This window comes from Pseudonaja textilis, chromosome Z (genome assembly GCF_049901715.1).
Source record: "Pseudonaja textilis isolate UNSWEBS1 chromosome Z, rPseTex1.2, whole genome shotgun sequence".
Classification (NCBI taxonomy): Eukaryota; Metazoa; Chordata; class Lepidosauria; order Squamata; family Elapidae; genus Pseudonaja; species Pseudonaja textilis.
The window spans coordinates 62,000,910-62,027,899 of NC_142008.1; the positions used below are offsets into that span (position 1 = coordinate 62,000,910).

General features: G+C 38.9%; 1 protein-coding gene across 1 annotated transcript in view; it reads left to right on the top strand.

Annotated features, from left to right (window-relative positions):
• Positions 1–26,649, top strand: part of ITGA9 (integrin subunit alpha 9) — a 496,160-nt gene extending 469,511 nt beyond the window's left edge. Inside the window, 1 exon segment of the mRNA XM_087917165.1 lies at positions 25,480–26,649. Within this exon segment, the coding sequence (XP_087773291.1) occupies positions 25,480–25,578 (99 nt within the window). The 3' untranslated portion in view covers positions 25,579–26,649.
• Positions 26,650–26,990: the final 341 nt, after the last annotated feature.

Genomic DNA, 26,990 nt, shown 5'->3' on the forward strand with positions numbered 1-26,990 from the left:
GTAGAAAAGTTCTTATTGATATTGTTTTTTCTTTTAACTGTTTTGGGGAAATTGACCACCGCTATGTGCAATGTTGAGATGAAACGTTCACGTCTGAAAATAAGTGTGTGTGTGTGAAGGTGATTGGCAGAGGAAGATATAGGAGAAGGAAAAGACTAGCATCTCAGGGGAGTCTGAGGTAGCACCCACCTTGTCCAGATGGAGTCTTCCCACCCTTAAGGAAGCAGGTAGCCAGCAGTGTAAGGCAGGTGTTCTGCTCTGCAGACTCCATCCTCACCCTGTCCACCACCCACAAGTCCCCACCACAGAGCTCTGAAACCTCCCTCAGGGCAACGTCATACAAGCCTGAGGCAAGAACCCCAGTAACAAAGTTTAGCCTCAGCTCAAGGGTTTCAGAAAATGAGCTAGGAAGTCAGCCATTTACTTCTGTTCTGCTGCTTTCTTATCCGTATAGAGGCAAGGGCGGTTTGTGTTGTTTTCTGAGCCCAGGCCTTCCAGCAGGTGGCAATCCACGCCGCGATCCGCCTGCTGGTCTGTCCAACCGCCACTTGAAAAAAATCACTGGCGCGGCTATTGCCTCAGGCCGCGATGGCCCAAAGCAAAAACAGTGCAGAGCCCCGGTAGGAAAGAAGAACTGCGCGCCCGCCGGTTTAAACTACTGAAAAGGCACTTCCAGACTCACTGATCCCCTTTTTTCCGGGCCAGTTAAACTTTGCATAGATGGAGCATTGAGAAAGCGAAGGTTCACCGTAGTGGCTGTTTATTGGTGCCGAGGTGGTTTCGGCTCCGCTTGGCTTCATTTCCTCAGCCCCAGCTGCTTTCAGTCCGCTCGGGAGGAGGGGAAGGAGGTGGTGGCGGCGGCTTGTGTTGTTTTCTGAGCTCTAGGCTCTAGGGCAGGGGTGGGCAAACTACGGCCCGCGGGCCACATCCGGCCTGTTGGTCTGTCCAATCCGGCCCGCCCCTGAAAAAAATCACTGGGCGTGGCTATTGCCCTGTGCCGCATGGCCCCCAAAGCTGCAAAACAGTGCAGAGCGCTCTCGGGGTAGGAAAGAAAAGAAGAACTTTGCAAAGGCCTCGGCTGGGAGTTCGAAATCACCTTCGAGTGCCACCTCTCCAAAGATGAGACCCCACTGATCCCCCCTTTTTCCGGGGCTTCAGGCTTAAACTTTGCAAAGGCAAAGTTTGCAGATGGGAGCGTCTTCATGCCAAGGAGCGGGGAAGGGTTCCGCCCGGCGGGTGGGTGGGCTGCTTGGAGCCGGCTGCTTGGAGCCACCTAAAGCTAGGCCGCTGCTGGTGGAGCCTTGCCCTGCCTTGGTGCCCCGTTTCCCGGCTCGGCGGTCCTGCTCGGGCGGCACTTTAAAAGCCCTTGCATATGTGCCCGACGAGCCGCTCACCACGACTGCGGCTCCCAGCACCCGAGCAACTTCCCAGCAACTTGCGGCATCCTTTTTCCTCACGGGCGCTAGCGCCTGGGCCCGAGCTGCACAGCGGAGGGGCAACCCGGAGCACCGCCAGGTCACCTCCTCCAAGCAGCCTGCCCGCCCACCGGGCAGAACCCTTCCCGCTCCTTGGCGGGAAGACGCTCCTGCCTGCAAACTTTGCCTGTGCAAAGTTTAAGCCTGGAAACCCCAGAAACCCGAGCAACTTCCCAGCAACTTGCAGCTTCCTTTTTCCTCGCGGGCACTCGCGCCTGGCCCTGAGCCGCGGCCAAGGGGAAGCCAGCGCGTGCATGCGTGCTGCTTGGAGGAGGCGACCCGGCGACGCTCCGGGCTTCCTCCGCCCGCGCAGCTGGGCCAGGCGCGAGCGCCCACGAGTTAAAAGAAGCCAAAGTTGCTGGGAAGTTGCTCAGGTTTCCCGGGCTTCCAGGCTATTTAAACTTTGCACAGGCAAAGTTTGCAGGTGGGAGCATCTTCCCGCTGAGAGCGGAGGGTCTCCACCCGGCGGGCGGGTGGGCTGCTTGGAGGAGTGACCCGGCAGCACTCCGGGCTTCCCTCTGCCGCGGCTCGGGGCCAGGTGCGAACGCCTGAGAGGAAAAGCAAGCTGCAAGTTGCTGGGAAGTTGCTCGGGTGCTGGGAGCCGCCTGTCGTGGGTGAGTGGCTCATCAGGCGCTGTACGCAAGGAGGAGGGCTTTTAAAGTGCCGCCCCGAGCAGGACTGCCGAGCCGGGAAATGGGGCACCAAGGCAAGGCAGGCTCCATCAGCAGCAGCCTAGCTTTAGGTGGGTTTGGATGCCCCTGAACGCGGTTTGCTGTTTGTTGTCTCCTGGGACTCGTGTTTGGAAAGTGTGGAAAGTAGTAGCAGGAGCAGTCGCAGTGTTATTTTTTCTTATATATAATATATATATATATATTATATATATATTATATATATATATCTATATTATAAAGGGCCCATTATAAAATGCAGCAAATTATATATAAGAATATTTTTTTATATATATATATATATATATGGCATTCGGCTTTGCTCGGGTATTTTCCCACGTCATAGTAGTTGTGCTTTTAAAGTTGTAGCGACGTTTCAGCAGAATCTCATCTGCCATCATCAGGCTTCTGTATAGTGTTCATCTCTGAGTCAGGCTTTTATAGTGGTTTCAGATTTAAATTTGGGGCAGCCTATTGCTGTGCCAGAATGGTTTTTTCTTCACCCTGATTGGTTGGGAGTCTTGGTCTGTGTTTATTGGTCTTGGAGTTTGCTGTGTTCTGCTTGATTGGTGTTTCTAATATCTTCTGTCTGTTTTTTGGCTCTTTTTGTATCTTGATTGGCTGGCAACATTGTGTTACTTTATTGGAGGCCTTTAGTGCAGCTTGGCTCCGGGTAAATGGACGGCTATCATTAGTTAGGAAGCTAGGTTTCATCTGGGTGCCTGGTTGGGGTGTGTTTGAGCTGGAGGTATCAGGGGGATCTGTCTGTGCCCAGGTGTTTGCCTGGCTTGTGGCGTGGAGATTTTTTTGTTTGTGAGTGCAGGCTTCCAAATGATTGACAATCTGGTGGAATCATCTCTTCTATTCATGCTTTCTGGTCTTTTTTCAATCTCTATGGCTTCTCTGATGACTCTGATGATATATATATAAATATATTCTTATATATAATTTGCTGCATTTTATAATGGGCCCTTTATAATGGCCTTTTATAAAATTGGTTCGGCCCTTGAACGCAGATCTGATTTTCTATGTGGCCCCCCGACAGAAATTAATTGCCCACCCCTGCTCTAGGGGGCAATATGCTGATTCTGTAAACCACTTAGAGAGGGCTATAAAGCACTATATAGTGGTATATAAGTCTAAGTGCTACTGCTGTTACTTAATATACTTTTTTTCTCTGTGTCTGTCTCTATAAATATTTAAGTCACCACTCCTTTTAGAGGAGGGAATAAAAGTCCCTACCTCTCGCCTCTAAAGAGTTTCTTTGCTTCAAAAGTTATATTTTGTCCAAGAATAAGTCTTCAATGGTAGAAATAGGATAAAATCTCACTCAGATCCAGCACACTGACCACAATTTGCTGATTGTGCTTTCTTCTTTGACAATCACAGCTTTGGGCACACCACACAACTATGGCTGTCCTTTCCTCAGTCAGTCCAGAGAGTGCCCTTGGATCAAGCTGGAAGAACGCCATCCCTCCATGATCAACAAGGGATTGCTCCTTTCTTCATCACCCCTCCAGGGTGATGTAGACCTCTTGGGACCCCCAGGCAGAGATAAATCAGCTGGGCTTATTTATTAATTAATTTATTTACAGTTGGAAGGGACCTTGTAGGTCATCTAGTCCAACCCCTGCCCAAGCAGAGACCCTACATCATTTCTGACAAATGGCAGTCCAATCTCTTCTTGAAAACCTCCAATGATGAAGCTCCCACAATTTCTGAAGGCAAGCATTGGTTGATTGTTCTCACGGTCAGAAAATTTCTCCTTTTCTAGACTGAATCTCTGTTTGATCAGTTTCCATCCATTATTCTTTGTCTGGCCTTCAGGTGCCTTGACCCCTTCCTCTCCATGGCAGCCTCTCAAATACTGAAACACTGCTATTATATCTCCCCTGGTCCTTCTGTTCACTTGACTACCCATGCCCAGTTCCTGTTCTTCATATGTTTTAGACTCCAGTCCCTAATCATCCTGATTGCTCTTCTCTGCACTTTCTCTAGAGTCTCAACATCTTTTTTATAGTGTGGTGACCAAAACTGGATACAGTTTTCTAGGTGTGGTCTTACTAAGGCTTTATAGTACCTCACTTAATCTTGATTGTATCCCTCTGTTAATGCAGTTTAGGATTGCATCGACTTTTTTGGCTGCTGCTGCACACTGCTGGCTCATATTTAGCTGGTTGTCCACTAGACTCCAAGATCCCTCTCACCATTATTGCTATTAAACCTGATTTCACCCAGTTTGTATGCGTGCTTTTAGATTTTCTTGCCTAAGTGTAAGACTATACTTTTCTCTACATTGAATTTCATTTTGTTAGATATTGTTCAAGTCTGTCAAGATCCATCTGGATCTTGAGCCTTCTAGGGTGTTAGCTATTCCTCCCAACTTAGTATCAAGTTTGGTAAGTTCCCATTCTATTCCCTCATCTAAGTCGTTTATGAAGATATTGAATAGAACTGGGCCTAAGACAAAACCTTGTGATACCCCACTTCTTACTTCCCTCCATGTAGACATAGACCCATTGAGGACTACTTGTTGAATAAGGTTTGTCAGCCAGTTAAGAATCCATCTGGTGGTGATGCTATCTATCCCACTGTTTTTAGCTTACCAAGAAGTAGGTTGTGATTTACTTTGTTGAATGCCTTGCTGAAGTCTAACTATATTATGTCCACAGTATTTCGCTGGTCTACTAATTTAGTCACTATGTTGAAAATGAAATAAGATTGGTTTGGCATGATCTGTTTTTAACAAAATCATGTGGAACCCAGCTTTTACCTGGCTCTCTTGGTACGACATCAAGCTGGAAGTTCTCCTCTTAACTTACTATTAGTTTAACAACCTAACCGCATGACATTTCCACTTATTATTGCTTTATTATGGGCTTTTATGTGTTCCTTTCTTCAGGTTTCCTCCTTTTTTTGAAATTCATTTGATAAATGGTGATTGTCTTTCATCTTACCTCCCCCATCCTGCAATATATCTTCACAGAGTTGCTCTGAGACAAAATAGAGGGTGACCTGATGTACACTATACTGAGCTTTTGAAAGAAAGGTGGAATATACATTTAAGAAATAAAACATAGAAAAATAAAATAAATGAATCCAATGTTAATAAAGTAAATGAAAAGTATCTGATCTGCTCAGAATTTCTGTTACATAATTAGCAGTACGCCTAGACCAAAATGGGCTTGTATTGCATGCCATATTTGCTTCATCTCTTAAAACAGGCAACCCATATTGTTGCTTACTCGCTATTTCAATCAGGGTAGAACAGCTCCGTTTAAAAACATCAGGTCATCTGAGGCGAAAGAATCATCTCACGTTTAAATCATATGGACAGCAGCATCTACAATGCCTGGATTAAAAAGAACATCATAATACAAACTCTACCCTTTTCTATGACTATTGATGTTGCACACATGTTCAGAAAATGTGTACTTTCATTTTCATGCTCTACCTGCTATCTTGCCAGTTTTGACCACTCATAGGTATTTGTGTATAAAGAAGGACAATAGAATCTAAGAAGAACAGCTATCTTTCACAGTACTCTTTTCAAATTTGGATACTGTCCTATTTGTAAACAAATTACTAGTTTACATGGACAGATTACCTAGCTAGAATCTGTGCTCTTCAAGCAGAAATTGGGTGGCAAATCCAACCATTCCACTCTATTGAGTTGCTGCACTATCAGCCCCATCTACCACAAAGATCCTGCAGGAAAAGGGCAGAATGGACAACCATGGGATCCAGCAGGGTGAGAGCTGTGGACCATAAACACAAAGCTTTCGCTGTGTCCCAGCATAACAGATACAGTGCCCTTGCTGTCCTTAATAGGAACACTAAAGAGACAGGTCAAGGTAGTTGTGATAGTGATAACTCAAATAACCTGGGATCATGGTCTGAGATCAAGAACTTACTTTGGAAATGGGAAAGTGTGAATCAGGTATTACACATCAGTCACACAAGAAGAGCAAGGTATCCAAAAAGAGAAGCCATCTTCTGGTTGGTGATTCAATTGTAAGGGATGTAAATTTAGGAAAGGACATGGAGGTTTTGAGAGAAGTCAGGTGTCTGCCAGGAGCTTTTGCCAGCAGAGACAAGAGGTGTATTCTCAAAATAGTCAAGAATGTCAGTAAGGACTGTGATGTTGATGCTATTTTGGTACAAATGATCTGTCCCAAAAGGATGTACTTTCCATGCAGAATGACTTCCAGACTTGGGGTATGAACTTAGTAGCATGGGTTGTAGGATTATCTTTTCAGAGGTTTTACCAGTATATAAGGAACAAAAAGGGAAAGGCCAGCATGTACGGGAGTTTAATGTGTGGCTAAAGGAGTGGTGTAAAAGGGAAGGCTTTGGTTTTATTAGTCATGATGTCTGCAGTTGGTCCAATGAAAGACTATACAAAAGAGATGATTTGCATCCATCAAAGAAAGGGACTGAGTTACTTGGCATTACATTCACAAATTTTCTGGATAAACATTTAAAGCGGGGACAGAAATGTTCTGTGTCTATATTATAGGCCACTGAACCAAACAGAGGAATAGATGAACTTTTTGCTAGTCAGCTAACTAAAGTATGTAGGAAGCAGATCACAATATAATGGGAGATTTCAACTACCCTGACATCAGCTGGGAGACAAACTCTACACCAAGTGGAAGATCCAACAGATTCCTAACAAACCTAGCAGACAACTTTGTTTCCCAAAAAGTAAAGAAGGGAACAAGGGGATAAGCTATATTGGATCTAACTCTCACTAACAAAGAAGAAATGACAGAAGGTGTTGAAGCTAGAGGAACCTTGGGGGCAAGTGATTATGCAATATTGGAATTCAACATTATGCAAGCACAAGTAGTAGAACAAAGTCAAACTAGAGTCTTGGACTTTAAGAGAGCTAATTTCAATAAACTTAGGGAAAGCTTGGGAAGGATTCTATGGATGAGAATCCTCAAGGGGAAAACAACCCAAGAAGCTTCAGAAATTTTGAAAAGTGAGATTATAAAATACCAGTCTGGCACAATACCAATGAAGAAGAAAAATAACAGCTCTCAAAAGAAATTAGCATGGCTGCATAAAGAACTTTCTGACAAATTGAAAGACCAAAAAGACAAGTATGAAAAGTGGAAAAAGGGGCAAATAACTAGGGCAGAAAATCAGCAAATAGCCCGAGCCTATAAAGATGAAGTGAGGGAAGCTAAGGCTCACAATGAACAAAGGCTTGTGATAAAAGTAAAAAATAATTAAAGAAAGCTTCTTCCAACATGTTAAAAACAAGAAAGGAAACAATTGGTCCATTACTGGGAGAAAGTGATAAGAAGATGACAAGCAACAGACTTATTTAAACTCATTTTTTTTGCATCTGTCTTTGCACAAAGGGAAAACAGTCCAACCTATCAAAAACAGCACCACAAAAAAACCAGAATAGGAACACAAGTTAAAATAGGTAAGAAAATGGTGAAGACCTGTCTACACTAGACGAGTTTAAATCCCCAGGACTGGATGGATTACACCCCAAGCAGAGGTGGGATTCTACCAATTGGGACCGGTTCAGTAGAACTGGTTATGATTCTCCATAGTTTGAAGAACCAATAAATTGGGCCTCTGGCTGGCCCTGCCCCTCTCTGCCTACATCTCCGCTACCTGCCCAGTCAGTCCTTATCATGTATGCGCAACATCGTGCTCATGCGTGACATTGCTGCCTGAAGCCTGATTTTGCATGCCCGCCAGGCCAGCCATTGCTGTCTGCCTTCCGCTGTGGCCCTACCTGAACTGATCTCCCTGGGTGAGTGAGGTTCTGCAAGCCCCAGTCACCTGTCTGCAACCGCCAGTCACCTTCCCCCCACTTACCTTTTGCTACCGCCACCGGTCCCCTTCCCCCATTTGCCTTTGCTGCCACTGCCAGTTGCCTTTCCCCCCACTTGTCTTTCGCTGTGGAACATGTGGAGAGGCTCGTGTAGGGTCCAGCCAGGTTAATGGCTGATTCTCTCACCTGCTGCTCTAGCTGGGAGAGCAAGAGAGTTTCCCAGCACAGTGAAATACTTGCAAGTCCCTCTCCCATCAGAAATTGCTCCCAAGCAGCAGAGAGAAGCAGGATTCAACCTGGCTGCTTCTCTGCTGCATGGGAGCTGCTTCCAATGGGAGGGAGACTTTCACTGTGCCGGGAAACTCTCTCCCTGCAAGAGCAGCAGGAAGGAACATGTGGAAAGGTTCGTGTCAGCAAGTCGCCCCTTGATCGAGTCCGGGACAGCTGATGGCAGCTGTGGGGTGCAGAGCCTGGATGCCCCAATGCACCACCTCTGTAGCCACATGGATGGATGGGGGGAGCTGGTCCCGGAAGCCCCGCTGCCAGCCGAATTGCCATTGCCTTTCTTACTGCCATCACCACTGCCGCCTTGCTGCTGCTGTATCCCCCCCTTGCAGGTATGGTGAGCATGAGCCCTGGAACAGGTGACCGACCACCTCAACTGTTGTTCCCATTGACTTTTCTCCGCACCAAGAGTGGAGTCAAGAGTGAGAGAGAGCGCAGCCCTCTTGGCATGGAGAAAAGTCATGCATCTCCCCATATTCCTTTCTCAGCAGGCAACCTCTCACAGTACCTTTAAACTTAGCGTGCTTCACAAATGAGGAGGAGGGGATGAGGTTGCTCACAGAGAAAGGAATATGGGGAGACACGCGACTTTTCTCTGCACTGAGCTGCTCTCGCCAGTGACTCCAGACTGTTTTTCCCAGCTAAGACTAGATTATTGAGGAAGAGAAAATACCATGTAGCAGATGTCTAACAAAATTTAGTAATACTGCAAATTGGCTGTTTATATTGAAATCAGATGCAAGATAGTGAAGTAGGTAAATTATTGGGCAGTTTAGTTTGATATTTATTTCAGTAGGCTGATTTTAGAAAGCTAAACAGGATCAGACCTGGTAAGTACTTGGCTGGGAAACCAACACAAAATAGGGTATGGGGAGAAATGCGGTTGGAAGGAAAGAAGGAAGATAGGATAAGATAACTTTTATTGTCATTTTTTACTATAAGTACACTGGCACACATTAATAGTGAAATATATATACATATTCATACACATACATAATACACATATACACATGCTACATACACAAACACACACACAATCATTGCCCATTTTGAATACATAGCGGAAAGGAAGAAAGTATTGGATACATACACAAAAATGTATGTGAAAACATTGCAAAGAAATAGGATTGTTAAAAACAGTTTCCAATCTTAGCAGTTATAGATGAGAGAAAGAGATGAGAAACAGAGAGAGAGAGAAAGAGAGATGAGAAAGAGACACACACCAAGAGATACCTGTTTAAAAGAAAATAGAAAAATGGCTCTTTGAGTGTTTAAGTTTGCAGACCCCTGGATTAGGCAAACACCATGGTCATAAATGAACCATGTGGTCATTAAGCAAATACTTAAACAAGTCCATTTTCCCCAATGGGCATTTTTAACCAGAAACCAGAAGGAATGGTTGGAAACTGGCAAATAACATAGAAAACCTCAGTCACAAGACTGTGTGGGATGTTGTAACTGGTCATAAGTGTGTGTGCCTGTGCATGTGTGTGTGTGTGTGTGTGCATTGCTGTCAAAACACCAAAACAGGTCAAGTAGCTCTGGGGAGGTCAATCGTAAATTAGAACACTTGCTAAGCAACTGACCATTAAGAGAGGACCACTTATATTTGTTTTTCCAGTCACATGGCCACCTAGCCACGTCCACCACAGTCACATGACTACCAAGCCACACTCAGTCAGCAAGCCATGCCCACCCAATCACATGGCCACCAAGCCACGCCCACAGAACTGGTTGTTAAGAAATTTGAATCCCACCCCTGATCCCAAGTTTTTAAAGGAACTGGCAGATGAGATCTCAGAACCACTGAGATATATCTTTCAAAGATCCTAGAGCACTGGGGAACTGCCAGAGGACTGAAAAAGAGCTGATGTAGTTCCCATCTTTAAAAAAGGGAAAAAAATAAATCGAGGAATCAGTCCAGACCTATCAGCCTGACCTTAATATCAGGGAAGATTCTGGAAAAGATAATCAAGCAATGAATCTGCGAATACCTAGAAGCAAAGAAAGTAATAACCAAATGCCAACATTGTTCATGCCAGACTAATCTTATTGCATTCTTTGAGAAAGCGACAAAATCAGTTGACCAGATCTGTTTTTTATTTTCTAAACAAACACAGACAAAACAATACATGAAAACATAAAACCATCTTTCAATTACATACAGTGTGTCGACTGGTTGCAATTCTTTTATGCTACGTGTCCATAGTCCCCCTTCACAAGTCCCATAAATTCTCATATTTTCCATTTTATGTATATATATAAGTATTATTATCATTATGGTTCCTTCATTTAACAATAACTATTTGTTCCACCACTTCATATAGGATATTCAACATTTTAAACCAATATGTAATGTAACGTCTATTGCCACTTCATCTAATAAAAAATACCTTCTTATATCATTTTCTCTTAAATTCTATTATTTTTATATTATAAAGTTAGCTATAAAATATGTAATTTCCACACTTTTTTTTCTAACCATTGATAAAATAAATACCATATCTTATAATATTGTTTTTCTTCTTTTTCTCTAATTTCAAATGTCAATCTACTCATTTCAGCACATTCCACTATTTTCTTAATAATTTCCTCCTCTGTTGGTATTTTCTCATTTTTCCAATTCTTTGCAAATACAATTCTAGCTGCTGTTAGTATATTCACAATCAAATATATCATTTCTCTACTGTATATCTCTGATACAATACCCAATAAAAATATTTCTGGTTTAAAATCAATATGACTTTTTGTCATTTTTTCCAACCATGTTTGGATTGTAGTCCAATATTTTTTTGCCTCCGCGCATGTCCACCACATATGGTAAAATGAACCAGGTATCTCATGACATTTCCAACCTTTTTTGGATTTATTCTTAAACATTCTTGCTATTCTCATTGGGGGGAAAATACCACCTGTAAAACATCCTATACAAATTTTCTTTATATGCAGTTGACATTGTCATTTTATAATTTTTAGACCATAGTTTTTACCATCTCTCTAGGTCAATCCGTATTCAAAATTTCCCCCCCATGCAATCATTGTTTCTTTAAATTGTTCTTCTTCTAATTTAACCTCTAATAAATATCCATATAATTTCTTAATCACCTTTTCATCAGTACTTGTTAAAATTTTATCTAAGGCGGTCAATTTATCATAAAAACCTTCTGTTTTGAGATCTTTATCATATCTGTATTTGTGCATAAGCACTAGAAAAAAGAAAAAAGTTCTGAACAACAAAAAAGAGTAAAGGAATCATTGGATGTAAAATTCAAGAAAAAGACCAGTCAATTTTAAAATGTTAAGGCGTTTGTAGAAAAGTCCAGCAGTAAAAAATATTACACTAATCTTTACTGCAGGTTTAATCTCGCCGCTTTCCCTCTTCTGTCTTACCAGATCGACACACTTTCACTTTCCACTTTCCTCTTCCTTCCGGAGCTGTCCCAGCTTCAGTGGCTTCAATGGCCGCCTTTCTGCCGCCGGAAAAAAAGGGCTTCTCCTGGATCAACCAGGGACATTTCCTCTCCTCTCCCTCCATCACCACCAGTGCTGCTTCCAGTTTGCAGAGCTGGAAAAGTTGGGGGCCACTACTGTATCATATAAGCAGTCATATTCTGGCTATTATTGAGAAATTGCTTGCATTTGCAAGCAGAATCTGATTGGGAAACAATATGTGTAAACAGTACTTGCAATTATTATAAAGATTGTTATTATGACAAACTTACTAGGTTTCATATTTCCTGACTAATCTCACAGAATTTTAAAAGTCTACTTCCATTTTTTATTAATCCCACCATCTAATTCATTTCTATCTATTGGCCTTGTTCACCATAAATTCTATTTGTAAGGACCAGCCTCTGCTCTTCAAAAAATAAGTATAGACTCTTGAAAACTTTGTATTTGAAAAGGAATCTTTTTTATTGAAGGAAGACAAAAGCAAGTCAAAATTCAAAGTAGGATCTGAGATCCCTCAGGGCATGCTACTAGGATAAAGGGAATTAGAGACCTCTCCCAACAGTCCAATGTGCATTCCACCAATCAGCAGGTGTGAAGATGTTATTATACCAGTGTTTCTGACAAAGCAGATAAGGAAAGTTGCCAGAGCTACCTTCTGATGCTGCAGTCTACATGGCCCCTTCTCCCCTTGCATTTCCCCAAGACATGAGAATTATCTTGACTGTAACCACAAAGAATTTTAAAAGTCTACTTCCATTTTTTATTAATCCCACCATCTAATTCATTCCTATCTATTGGCCTTGTTCACCATAAATTTTATTTGTAAGAACCAGCCTCTCCGCTCTTTAAAAAATAAGTATAGACTCTTGAAAACTTTGTATTTAAAAAGGAATCTTTTTATTGAAGGGAGGTAAAAGCAAGTCAAAATTGAAAGCAGGATCTGAGATCCCTCAGGGCATGCTACTAGGATAAAGGGAATTAGAGACCACTCCCAACAGCCCGATGTGGATTCCACCAATCAGATGTTATTATACCAGCATTTCTGACAAAGCAGATAAGGATGCTCCCAGAGGTACCTTCCAGCACTGCAATCTACATGGCCCCTTCTCCTCTTGCATCTCCCCAAGAAGTGAGAATTTTCCAGGCATTTGGGGTGCCAGGCAATGGTTATAAATCATGTAACAGGTTACACAACAGACAATGTAAGAAATAGAATGTTTAGGATACATAGAGAGGAAAATAATTAAATGTATCAAATCTAACCTCCCTTTCTTCCATAGAAGAATGGCAGATATAGGGATCTGACACTATTCTACATTTTATTTAAGATGATATAAGCCTACCCAGTGTAGATTGGCATAATGTTCTAATCAAGTTACCATGGCTTGTTTAACAAACTGATTAAAATCCTAGATTTCATATAATATACTCTAAAATACTCATTGTGTTGTAGGTATTTTATTGATGTATTGAATAATTTAAATACTCCATACTCCAGTAGTTTAAATACTAGAGCACATTATTTAGTCAGGCTTATCTTCAGGCAAACCATTGTTAACTGCAATTTACAAAAAGAGAAGCAAATTCACATATCAGAAGATAAAGGAGAAGACATTCAAGCTTACAAAGAAGTTAGAAGAATGAATCATAGTTGAATATGAATAATGTAAACTTTTATTTGCATTGGAACCAAAGCCAAGACAGATTTCATGTATCAAGCTGAAAACTCCCCCTTCCCCTTTGCTGATCTGCTTATATTTTGTCTTGATTTTACTGAACTTCTTAGCTTATTACAGGAACTCTATTTCCAAACTCATTAGCAGGATCATCTGTAGATTCTGAATTTCTTGTTTCATTAATATTGATTAACTTTTCCAACTTTTTTTTATTGCTTATGGGAAGAACAACCCCTTATCCAAATGCTAAAAGGTGAAATGCTAGAAATGCTAGAAATTGTTGTAGCAAACTTTTAGTGATAATTTCTGAAGCAGATGTTTTGCAAGCCAGCAGTTTTTATTAAAAGAACAGTAGGAAATAATTTGTTCTTGTTTGTTTGGCCCTGGAGGAAATTAAAATTCATTTTTGTAATTTTGATCTTAACTGCAAATGTTCAAAATATGTGATTTGTATGAAGAATAGATATCTTTAAAGCTCAGTAAGCCATTAAAAAAAAGATAAATCAAATATGTGCATATTTCAGGGATGGATGCAAGTCATTATAGCACTTGTGTCCTGCTGTATTTATTAAATTCCTTTGAAAGATGATGGTGCAACAACAGTTATATCTGCTATGCTCATTGATTTATTAAGGAGATCAAACTGTCCATGGACTTCTTCTCTTTAAACAATAAATTTGGGACCCAGTGTTTAAATGAGTGAATATTATGTGATGGAGTAGTGGGACAATGGATACTCAAGCAATAAAGGGAAATAATTCAGTAGCTGAAATTTACTTATGATGTTGCCTTCTAGAAATGTTGGAGTTAAAATTCATATCTCTGGCCAGAAGTTTCATGCTAGCTAGAGATGATACAATCTGTAACTCAACACATGTAACAGTCATAATAGTAGGGAAGGCTGCCCCTCCCTCCCCTGAGTAATTTTGGTCTGGATTCAGTCTAAAGCAGGGCTGTCAAACTCCCAGCCCCTGGGTCGGATGCGCCATGTGCTGGCCACACCCACACCTGGTTTAGCAAAGGGAAAAATGTTCCAATACATCACATGATGACGCCGTGATGATGTGAGTTTGACAACCCTGGCCTAAAGTGATTCAATCCATCTTATCTGAGGTTTGTGTCTGAGTATTCTAGTTTTGTTTCATTTTAGATTTTTGTGAGCTTCTCCCTTACATTTTGTTTGTTCTTTGCACTGTTTACTCACTCATTCACATCCTTTGGCATATATTGTGGGGTTCCTATATTTTTGCCTTTAATTCTTTCAATCTTACCAATAAGTGGAAATTATCTTCAGAAGCCTCTCACTTCATTCCACTCACAATGTCAAGTGCTATAGTATTTGACAGATGAAATGTTGATTTCAGCTATGAAAAAGTTGCTCGCTGTTAAAGGCTTCCTCCCAGGTACCTGCCTTTATTTTCACCTTTCTCTTGGGAAAACAGGAAATTTACTTGAAAAGATAAGATATATCATTGCAGATATAAAGACTCTTACTAAAAGGGATCTCCTACTAACTAAGGATCTGATTCCCCTCTATAAATGTCTCTTCTTTAAATCGTGTGGCTTTTTCACCCTTTTTTGGGGTAATAGATTCTTTTAAATTGCTTCTTCTTGAGATCAGGTTGTATTCAGCTGGTGTTTACAAAATGGTCATGTTTGATTGTAAACGTCTTGTCCATCTTCCTAGATTTTCAGGCAAAACTCTGTTCTGTTTCTATATAGCAAAAGTCAGAGGAATTAGAAATAACATGGCTGATATAGAGTTTTGGCTTTTGAATATATCCATAGGAAAGGAATGCCAAAGATAAGACATGTTTTCTATTATTTTGTAACAGCTTCCCTAACTTAGTTGTCATTTTCTTGTATATATTTCATGTCCCAGAATTTTCAACAATAATATTAGTTACTGAACAGCAAATACTGGGCGGGTATCAAGGTTGGGAAAGGGTGTTTTGAGAACTCTTGAATCACACTAAGCTCAGAGAATATTAAAATGCAGTGGTTTAGTAGATGAATAAATCCTTTAAGTATGCTAAGCCCCACACATCTAAGATCTTACAGGATATCACCAAATGTTCTGATGCAAGATAGTCATATACCAGTGCTGATACTGGAATATTAATGCAGTAGGTTTCCAACAGCATATATTTCTCGGAAGACATTGTGCAATATTTTGTACCAGTTAAAGCTTCTCATAGGCATTGAGGTTATTATTTGTTTAATGTTATAAATAAAACATATTATAAACCTCAGCTCTGAGGTAGTTGTATATCAGATTCACTCTGCTATGCAAACCATGTGAACTGTTTCTTTTTTTTAATTATAATTTATTTATTATTTATTTATTTTATTTATTTTAATTTGTCAATTGCTTACAAGATAATAGGTATAATTATATACATAGTTATGAATACATGAATACATATAAGAAAAATAAAAAATATATAAAAGAAACAATAGGACAGGGACGGCAGGCACGTTGGTGCACTACAGACATCTTAGGAAACAGGTGAGGTCAATAGTAGACATCTAAGGTTAAAGTTTTTGGGGTTTGGGGGAAAAAACCACAGAGTCAGGTAGAGTATTCCAGACATTGACCACTCTGTTGCTGAAGTCGTATTTCCTGCAATCAAGTTTGGCGCGATTAACCTTGAGTTTGTATCTATTGTTTGCTCTTGTGTTGTTAAAGCTGAAGTATTCATTGACAAGTAGGACATTGCAATGTATGATTTTATATACTATACTTAGATCGGACCGAAGGCGGCATAGCTCTAGGTTTTCTAGGTCTAGAATTTCGAGTCTGGTGGCATTAGGTATTCTACAACGAGTAGAGGAGTGGAGAACTCTTCTTGTGAAATATTCTGGATTTCTCAACTGTGTTAATATCAGATACATAATGTGGGTTCCAGACTGATGAGCTGTATTCGAGTATTGGTCTAGCAAATGTTTTGTATGCTCTAGTTATTAGTGTAATATTACCAGAGAAAAAGCTATGTAAGATTAGGTTAACAACTCTTAACGCCTTTTTGGCTATGTAGTTACAGTGGGCTGTAGCACTTAGGTCATTGAGACTCCAAGATCTTTGACAGAGTTTGGATCATCAACAAGGTCTTGACTATTCAGCCTGTATTTTATTTTCTGATTTTTTTTGCCAATATGTAGGACAGAGCATTTATTTGTTGAGATTTGAAGTTGCCATTTGTTTGATCATTCTGATACATAGTCAAGGCCTTTTTGAAGGGTAGCAGTATTGTCTGTGGTGTTGAATAGCTTTACATCATCAGCAAAGAGAGTTCAGTTGTTCGATATGATCACAGAGGTCATTTATCTAGAGTATGAAAAGAGTTGGTCCTAGAACACTGCCTTGGGTGACACCACTGTTGACAGGTACAGAATTTGATAGGAGACCCCCAATTTTGACCATTTGTTGTCTGTTTGACAGGAATGTTTCTATCCAGTTATGCAGGTGTCCAGAGATAAGATTTTAGTTTAAGGAGTAGTTTGTCATGTACCACTGAATCAAAGGCTTTAGAGAATTCTATGTATATTGCCTCTATTGCTTTGCCCTGATCGAGTTGTGTAGTCCATATGTTTTTGCAGTGTAAGTGTTGCAGATTACATGATAGTTTTTTCCTAAAACCAAATTGTTTATTAGAGAGTAGGTTGTTTGTTTCTAAGTGGAGGATGATGGATTGGTTAATAATTGATTCCATGACTTTACAGGTAATGTAGCATAAAGAGATTGGTCTGTAATTTTCAATTAGGCTGGAGTCTCCCTTTTTGAAGATGGGGATGACTGTGGCTTGTGACCATAGTTTTGGCAAGGAGCTGGTCCTGAAAGATTTTTCAAAGATTATGCTTAGAGGTTTGGCTATGGCAATGCAAACATGACCATGGTTACCTATTCATCTTACTTATTCAATTTCATTCAATTTCAATTTCATATCACATTATTACTTATTAATATTAAATTCATTAGCCTTATTTTATCCAATCTCAGTTCATATCTTATTTCACCATATTATCTAAAATTCTTATCTTATTGCCTTTATCTGTCACATTTGCAATTTTATTAATCCTTATTCTATTAATTCTAAAAATTGTTTATTCAAGCTTACCACCTTCATTCTACTTTAATAACAATATTTCCCTATCTACTACATATCAGATATACACTTCTTTTAAATTGGATTCCGCATAGTATTTTGTCAATCACCTTGTAAATCATCTATACATTGCAAAAATATTAATCTAGTCAATTAATTATAGAAACTGATATTAATCTTTCCATAGTGATTATCATATTTTTATACATCGCTGATCATCAATTGAATGAATGAATGAATGAATTCTTTATTGGCCAAGTATGATTGGACACACAAGGAAATTGTCTTGGTGCAAACACTCTCAGTATACATAAAAGAAAAGATACATTCATCAAGAGTCAAGAATCATAAGTTAGAACACTTAATGATAGTCCTAGAGTACAATAAGCAATCAAATCATACTAAGAAACAGTCAATATAAATCATAAGGATACAAGCGACAAAGTTACAGTCATACAGTCACAAGTGGGAGGGGATGGGTGATAAGGAGTGATGAGATTAACAGTAATAGTAGTGCAGACTTTGTAAATAGTTGAACAGTGTTGAGGGAATTATTTCTTTAGCAGAGTTATGGCTTTCAGGAAAAAACTGTTCTTGTGTCTAGTTGTTCTGGTGTGAAGTGCTCTATAATGTCATTTTGAGGGAAGAAGTTGAAACAGTTTATGTCCGGGATGTGAGGGGTCTGTAAATATTTTCACAGCTCTCTTTTTGACTCATACAGTATACAGGTCCTCGATTAAAGATAGGTTGGTAGTAATTGTTTTTTTCTGCAGTCCTAATTATCCTCTGAAGTCTGTGTCTGTCCTGTTGGGTTGCAGAACCAAACCAGACAGTTATAGAGCTGCAGATGACAGACTCAATAATTCCTCTGTAAAACTGTATCAGCAGCTCCTTTCTGAGTTGGCGCAGAAAGAACATTCTTTGTTGTGCTTTTTTGATGACATTTTTGATGTTAAATGTCCATTTTAGGTCATGTGATATAGTAGAACCTAGAAATTTGAAGGTCTCTACTGTTGATACTGAGTTGTTTAGTATTGTAAGAGGTGGTAGCATGGGAGCGTTTCTCCTAAAGTCTACCACCATTTCTGCGTTGTTGTTTTTTTTTAAAAAAGTTTTATTGGTTTTTAAAGACAAACAAAAACAAACAAAACATAAAAACATCTAACTTTCTTTCATAAATATACAAGCAGTGTGTCGGTTGGTTTACAAATTTTGGGGGCATCCATTTCATAGTCTCAATTACTGTTACATTGCATAATAACTCATATTATCAATCAAAAATTGAATATCCTAGTATCACTATTAAACAATCATTTGACTATAATTTTATTCATTCATACTTTGTGAGATAATTATAATTTACTTAGTTTATTTTATAACAATTTATATAATCCTCCCAAATCTATCCTAAAAACATCTTATAGATATGATAACAAAAAAAGAAATACATCTTTATATATTCATTATTTTCTAAAATTCTAGATAGTCTATTATTGTATTTTATTATCTAACCATTGATAGAAAAGGTCCCAAATTTTATAAAATTGTTTATCCTCTTGTTCTCTAATTTCAAATGTCAATCTACTCATTTCAGCACATTCCAATATTTTCTTAATAATTTCCTCCTGTAATGGTATTTTCTCATTTTTCCAATTTTTAGCAAATACAATCCTAGCCGCTGTTAATACGTTTACAATCAAATATTTTAAGTCTTTACTGTATGTATCCGGTAAAATTCCCAATAAAAAAATCTCTGGTTTCAAGTCTCTATGTTTCTTTATCATTTTTTCTTTTCATTTCTGCGGTTTTGAGTGTGTTCAGTTCCAGATTGTTCTGGTTACACCATGAGGCATGTTGTACAACCTCCTTTTTGTATGTGGATTCATTGTTGTCTCCAATGAGACCAATCACTGTTTTGTCATCAGCAAACTTCAGTATTTAACAGATGGATTGTCTGAGATGCAGTCATTGGTATAGAGGAGAAGAGAAGTGGAGAAAGCACACAGCCTTGGGGGGCTTCTGCTAATTGTACAGGTATCAGATGTGATTCTGCCTAGCTTCACCTGCTGCTTCCTGTCTGTTAGGAAGCTTACAAGAGTATTCACGTACTGCTAGTTGGTTTAATTTAGAAGAATGTCTGGAATGATGGTATTGAACGCTGATCTGAAGTCTACAAAGAGGACCATTGCATAGGTATTCGGAGATTCAAGGTGTTGTAGGATGTAATGCAGAGCCATGTTAATAGCATCATCTGTTGATTTATTTGCTCAGTATGCAAACTGCATGGGATGTAACAGAAGATCCATGATGGTTTTCAGGTGGGACAGCACAAGCCTTTCAAAGATTTACATAACTAGAGAAGTTAGAGCAACTAGTCTGTAGTCATTCAGTTCCTTGATGGAGGGCTTCTTTGCCATTGGGATGATGGTAGAGCATTTGAAGCAGGAAGGAACATAGCACATCTCTAGTGATCTATTGAAGGTTCAGGGGGCCAATTGGTCAGTACAGACTTTTAAGCAAGAAGGAGTTATCTTCCCTGGGCCTGGTGCTTTTCCTGGCTTTTATCTGCGAAATAGATCTTGCACTTCTTTTTCTGTGATCACCAGAGGTTGTGAACCCAATGGGTTGGGTCCAGTTGTAGGAGGCTTGACTGTTGTTGGTGTGTTTGGGATGGGGGTTGTGGAGATAGGTGGCTGTAGTTTCCTTTCAAACCTGCAGTAAAACACATTCAGGTCATCTGCTAGTTGTTGATTTCCTTCTGCCTGGGGAGGAGGTTTGCTGTAGCCAGTGATGTTTTTAAGAGTTTTCCACAAGTTTGCTGGTTCATTTGTTGAGAACTGATTCCTTAACTTTTCAGAGTAGCTTCTTTTTGCTGCTCTGATTTTTCTTGTTAATATGTTTCTGGCCTGATTGTATAGCATTCTGTCACCTTTTATGTAGGCTTCCTCTTTGGAATGAGGTAACTGCTTAAGTTTAGCTGTGAACCAAGGTTTATTGTTACTATATATTTGCAGGTTCCTTGTTGATACACATAAGTCTTCGCAGAAGCTGACATATGATGTTACAGCATCTGTGAGCTCATCTAGGTCTGCAGAGGTATCTTCAAAAACATTTCAATCAGTGCAATCAAAGCAAGCCTGGAGCTTCAGCTTTGCTTCATCAGACCAAATCCTCACTGATTTAATTGTTGGTTTAATGGTTTTAAGTCTTTGTCTGTAGGCAGGTACAAGGTGAATCATGCAGTGGTCAGAGTATCCCACAGCTGCTCATGGTAAAGACTTATAAGCATCTTTTACTGTTGTGTAGCAGTGGTCTAGAGTATTTATGCCTCTGGTGGGATAATTTACATGCTGGAAATATTTTGAGAGCTCTTTCCTTAAATTTGCTTAATTGAAATCCCCTAAAATGATGGGAAGGGAATCTGAGTGTCTGGCTTCAGCCTCCATAATTTGATCAGCAAGAGTTCATAATGCCTTGTTTACACAGGCTTGTGGAGCTATACAGCTATTAGGAGAAATGAAGAGAACTCATGTGGAGAATAAAATGGCTTGCAGTTGATATGTAAAGATATGTAAAGTTTTCATCACAGAATTTATATATTATAGTTATATCCTGAGACCAGCTGTTATTGATATATAAACATAATTCTCCACCCTTTGTTTTACCTGATGTCTCTTCAATTCTTATTATAAATTCCCATTTTCATATTTATTTCATTAAATTCCATATCTAATATAGCTTTAAGAAAAAAGAAAAAAGAGAGAAAGAAAAAACAATATCAGTTCCAGTCTTAACTATTTTTAATACTTATTCTTATATATCATAACCCATTACCCTGTGGAATCTCCTTCCCTCTCCTTTTTTTACCCATTATCTCTCACTCTCCTAACAATGTAATTTTTTTTCATTCTTGTTTGCTTCCTGTTTCTCTTTATTTTCTGGTCCTTTCTCTTAATTCCCTTTTTCCCCATTATTATTCCCCTCCATTTCTCATTCCAATTATTTATTTTATTCCCCTCCTACTCTCGATCTTTCTTTTGCACTTCCCTCTTCTGCTTTTTTTCTTTCCTTTGTTTCATTTTCTGAACCATTCCCCCTTTTATAGTCACATCAAACCACAAATTTTTAATTCTCCCCCCTTAAGTAATTGTTGCTCTGCTTGATCTCCAAAGCTGGTTTCCTCTTTGTTTAACTCCTCCTCCTCTGGTTCCCTTTGTTCTTCTTCAAGCTGAATCACCATTTCTAATTTCTGTAATATATTGCTACACATTTCCATACTCACTTTCATCATTTCCTTCATATCTTGTAAATCTAATCTTATCTCAACAAGTAATTCCCCCATTGTGTCTGCTCCTTTTTTTTCTTCCTTAGTAAATATATCTGATCCAAAAATCCAGTATATTGTTTCAACCAGCATCTTTTATATTTATTTTCAACAATCAATGTCCAGAAGTCTTTGTTTCCAGGTCTTCTGTTAGGTCCTTTTCCAACTATTTCCCAAAATCACCGAGTGATTCCAAGGTAATATTTTCAAGTATCTTTCCCAGTGGTAGAATTCAGGGTTTTTTTTACTACCAGTTCTGTGGGCATGGTTTGGTGGGTATGGCAGGGGAAAGATATTGTAAAATCTCCAGTCAGAGGTGGTATTTACCGGTTTTCCGAACTACTCAAAATTTCCACTACTGGTTCTCCAGAACTGGTCAGAACCTGCTGAATACCACCTCTCATCTTTCTCCTTGTAGTATTCTAGTACCACTTTTCAGGGTTTTTATTTTATTATGATGAAGTTTCTCTTATTTTCTTTTAAATTCCAAAATCCAATTAATTAGAAAGACCACTTTTCAAAGAATCACTGAAACTTTTCTTGTACCATCAGGTGGCGCTCTTGATTCTTTTTCCAGAATCCACTCTTTCTTTAACTTTTTGTTTCTTTTCTAATTATAAAACTTTTATTAAGTTCACTAATTTCAATTATTAGCTATTATTTCTTTTCAACACATTCAATTCCAGCATTTATTTATGCCTATTTAGTGCCAAAAGTCCAATGGTTATCCAATTTAATTTCCAAGCCTTTTGTGTTCAAATATTTTTCTCTGAATTTTCTCCTCTAAGTTACTTTGTTGTAATAGTTCAAGCCAATTTTATAAGTTCCAATTTCTTTCTCACTCTCTCTAGTTGCTGCCACTACACACTTTCCTCCAAAATTGTTATTTATTTCTTAATCCCAGGTCACCTTAAAGTCCATGTATTTCTCCTGGTTCACACTCCACGCACTACCTCACCACTCCATCACAGTCTTAGTTTTCCAGACTGCTTCCCATCTTTGTGGTGGCCATTTTAGACCACCGCTGCAACTTGTCTTCGGGAGGGTTTTTTTTTTTGTCAGGGAGGGTAATTGCAGTTCCCTTCTACCCTCCAAGTGATTCCCCCTTTCTTCACCACTCCTCCAGGGTGGTTCCATTTCCAATAAGGACTCTCCAACAAGTGAGCTTGGAGCGAAATCACGAACGATTGTGGATTCCGCTCCAACTCTGATGACGAGCAACTGGAAGAAAAGCATGTGAATTGTTTCTAAGTTGAAAAATTATTCTATCATAATTTTATCACAATGTCAATTAGAATGGGGAGTTATTGATATAGAGGTGAGATAAGCAAACTTTCTTAATGGTATACAGAATAATTAATGAGGCTGATTGAAAGATAATGCTGGACATGCAGCCCATCAGTGCTATGTGTTAGTTCAGTGATAGCTAACTTTTCCGGCATTGAGTGCCCAAAGTGTGTGCATACAAATGTGCATGCATGGATGCATGCAAATCCCCAAAATGCAATGTGAACATGTCCCCATGCATGCGTGGCAGAGACCTGAAGACCAGCTGGCTGGCGGGAGGTGCACATGTATGCATGGTGGAGGTGAGCTGGGGAGACAGCTCGCATACCTACAGAGTGTGATCTGCATACCATCTCTGGCATGCGTGCCATAGGTTTGCCATCATGGTGCTAGTTCATTGTATAAACAATATTTTTTCTTGCTTGCCAGCATTGCATTTAATCAGAAATATCCCAAAATTCTAAATTGTTGTAGGACTTACAATTCCATAAAAGATTTTCAATTAAAAATCTATACTTAAGAGGAGCATAGCAGGATCAAAGCTGTTTTAAATATACTCCATCTTGGGAAAGAGAATAATAACATCTGACTGATGGAGGTGCACTAAAACATCAAACATTGCAGGAGGGTGAAAACATGCTTAAAACAGTAGGAGTTACATAAATGTTTAATTACAATGAACAAAATATTGACTTAATGATCTCAAGGGCATGTTACTACATTTGAGCAATTACTCTTAAATGGTTACCCAAATCTCTGTATTGGAATTATTTTTGTTTATGGAATGGCATAAAAATCCCAGTAAGGAAGAAGGGTGCAACTGTTTACAGAAGCCAATTTCTTTACTTGAGAAGGGGAATTGTAAAGCCACCAATTAATAATAAATGATCTGTCAAAAAGGCGGCCCACATTTTCAAACAGAGCGGAAAGTGTGCAGATGTTATCTGATATCATGGGTATGATCTCCATTGAAACAGTACAATGTTTCTTGATTGTTTGCTATTCAGGGGTTTGTATAGGAGGTAAAATTTGCTGGATTTATGCTGAGTTTGCAACTGTACCCCTCTTATGTACCAAAATAGCTAATATGAGTGTTGAATACTTACTTCTTACAGAATATCATGAGATACTTTCAATATAAACTTTAACAAAAAAAAGTTGTGCTTGAATATTTCCTAAACTGAAACTTGGTATAAGTAATTGTTAAAAGTGATTAAAAAATCTTAATGAGCAGCAAAACCTTCTCATTGCTACTTCATTAAGCAGCACTTAATTCCAGGCTGTGGCCATCAAATATATTGCTGAAGTGCCAAGAGCAGGTGGCCCCTAGAGAATCTCTGCTTATTAGATAGGAAAGGAATTTGTGTTCTTGTGCAAAATAAAGGTAGGTCATCAAATGTTAGTCTTATGGAGAGGTATAAGCCCTTCTCCTGAAGCCTCTCTAAAAATAACTACTGTGACCTGAGAAAATATACATAGTAGCCCTAGTGTCCCCAAGAACCTTTATTTTTTTCCTATAAAAAAACAGGTAGTTCTAACAAATATCACTAGAATTTTACATGGAGCAGGATGTGAAGAATAATAAGTAGGGAAGGTTGCAAAAGGGAAAAATGTATTACTATATTTCAACACAGGAATTTCCTACATCAAATTATTTCAGTGCTTCTTTTTCCTATCATGTCTTGTAAACAAATAGAATACCCTTTTGTAACATTATTTCTCTGTATTATACATTTTTGGTGCTTGTAATTCCTAAATAGGTGCCTTTCTGATATAGAGTAGGAAGTAGATAAATCTGTGTTTCAACAACAAAGGCCCCTTTTATTTTCCATTATCAATCTGGATCTTTGAAAGTAAAAAAGCAGAGAACAATACTGTCAGTAAATAGAGGAATAATGATAATTACTGTAAAGGAATCAGAAGGTAGGCTATCAAACTGGGTACTGTGAATTTAGGCTAAAGGAAAGCAAAGATCATACAATTCTTTATATCTGAATGGTGGGAATCAACTACAGAAGAGAGTTTTAAACTTCACATTCTATTATTTTCTCAGAAGCATGTTTGTTTGTTTGGACTATTCGAAACCAACATGTCTTTTTCTCTTATGTTCGTAATTACTTGATCCATGAATCTTCCACACCCAATATAATTCCAAATCATATCTCTGCGTGAAGTACTACACTTCATATGTATTTGAATACATATCTTGAAATTTCCCACACTTCTGGAATGCTTCTTACTGGGGAAGCCTGATCTGAGCTTGCTTATTTTCTGATGTGTTCCTTTCTGTTAACAGAGTGGTGAAGCAACCTGAAAATACTGTATATATTATAAATACAAAAAAGGAATCCAAATATTCATGAAAGTTGTTTCTTTCCTCCTCACTTTTTTTTTTAAATTTGCAGATGGGCTTCTTTCGCAGAAAATACAAAGAAATCATTGAGGCTGAGAAGAATAGACAAGAGAATGAAGATAGTTGGGACTGGGTCCAGAAAATCCAATGAATTATATTGGGGGTAAGGAAACATTAAAATCCTGGCCATGTGGTACACAGTTGTTCCCTATTGGTCCTGTTCTTGTATCTTCCATATATGGAAGAAGGAATCTTCTCCAGATTTTCCGGAGGCCCCATTGATTCATCATCTTACAGTAGGGAAAGTATCACTGCAGACTTTGTCAGGTGACTGAAGCAATTTATGCATCTTGGAAGAAATGAACTTCGATAATTAAACTGCAGTGCAGATCAATTTATGAATCCAACATATATGTGGTATACCCTCAGGTGAAGACTTGTGTCTGAAAAAAATATTTTTCATAAGCTTTTATACTGCTTATGTTTATATATACATATATTTATACATTCTCTCTCTCTCTCTCTCTCTCTCTCTCTCTCTCTCTCTCTCTCTGTTTCTCTCTCAACACACACCCACACCCACACACAAACACAACCACACCCACACACAGTGTGGGGGTGGGGATGTATGTATTTATGTATCAATGTTGTATGTTTTCTTTTGAGATAGATTCACAATAGCTGCTGCAGTCTTATATCCACATTTGCTTGGAAGCTAAGTTCCAATAAATTCAATAGAGCTTACTTCTAAGAACCAGTAGGTATATTAGACAATGCACTGTTAGATTGTAATGTTTTGCACACTTAACAGGGAATAAACCCAATTACATTTAGTTGGGTGTAGTGCGACTTCCTTCTGAGTAAGTTCACAAAGGACCCTGTAAAACACTGATATTCAGCGGAAATTTTGGTCATGCATATGTTTTTTTATCTATTATATTGAACTTTTGAATGTCAATGCGAAATAGAAGCAGATGAAAAGAACACAAAGATTTCATGTAGCAGTCCTGATTTTAATTTCTATAAAGCCAAATACTTTCATTTAAGAAAATCAGAAGTTAAATGTTTGCCTACATGAAATTTTTAAAAAAATGTTATTCAGGGATTAAGCATAACATCCATTTCAAAAGGAACAATTTTTTATAAATTTTGCTTCCTTTTGTTACAATGCTCAGTTGTGCAGCCCCATATATATATATGTGTGTGTGTATGTGTGTATGTATACACACACACACACACACACACACACACACATGGGGAGAGGGAGGGAGGGATAGAGACAGGAATGTGCTTTTCTTTTTTAAAAAAGTAGTAATTTACAATTTCTTGAGCTTGGCAATCCCTTGGCAGTGGTTAATGCTTGTGGGTTAATGTGATGCTCCATTTGTTTATACTTACAGCAGAGTTTTATGTTGTGTGAAGTTCAAAGTACATAGGAAATCAGCAGTAAAATTAAATATCTTGCCAAAGACTTGCTATTCACTTCCTAGTTTTGCAGTCTCAGGCAGGCAGCAAAAATGGGACATTGACATTTTGGTTTAAATTGTGTGATAAAAATCAACC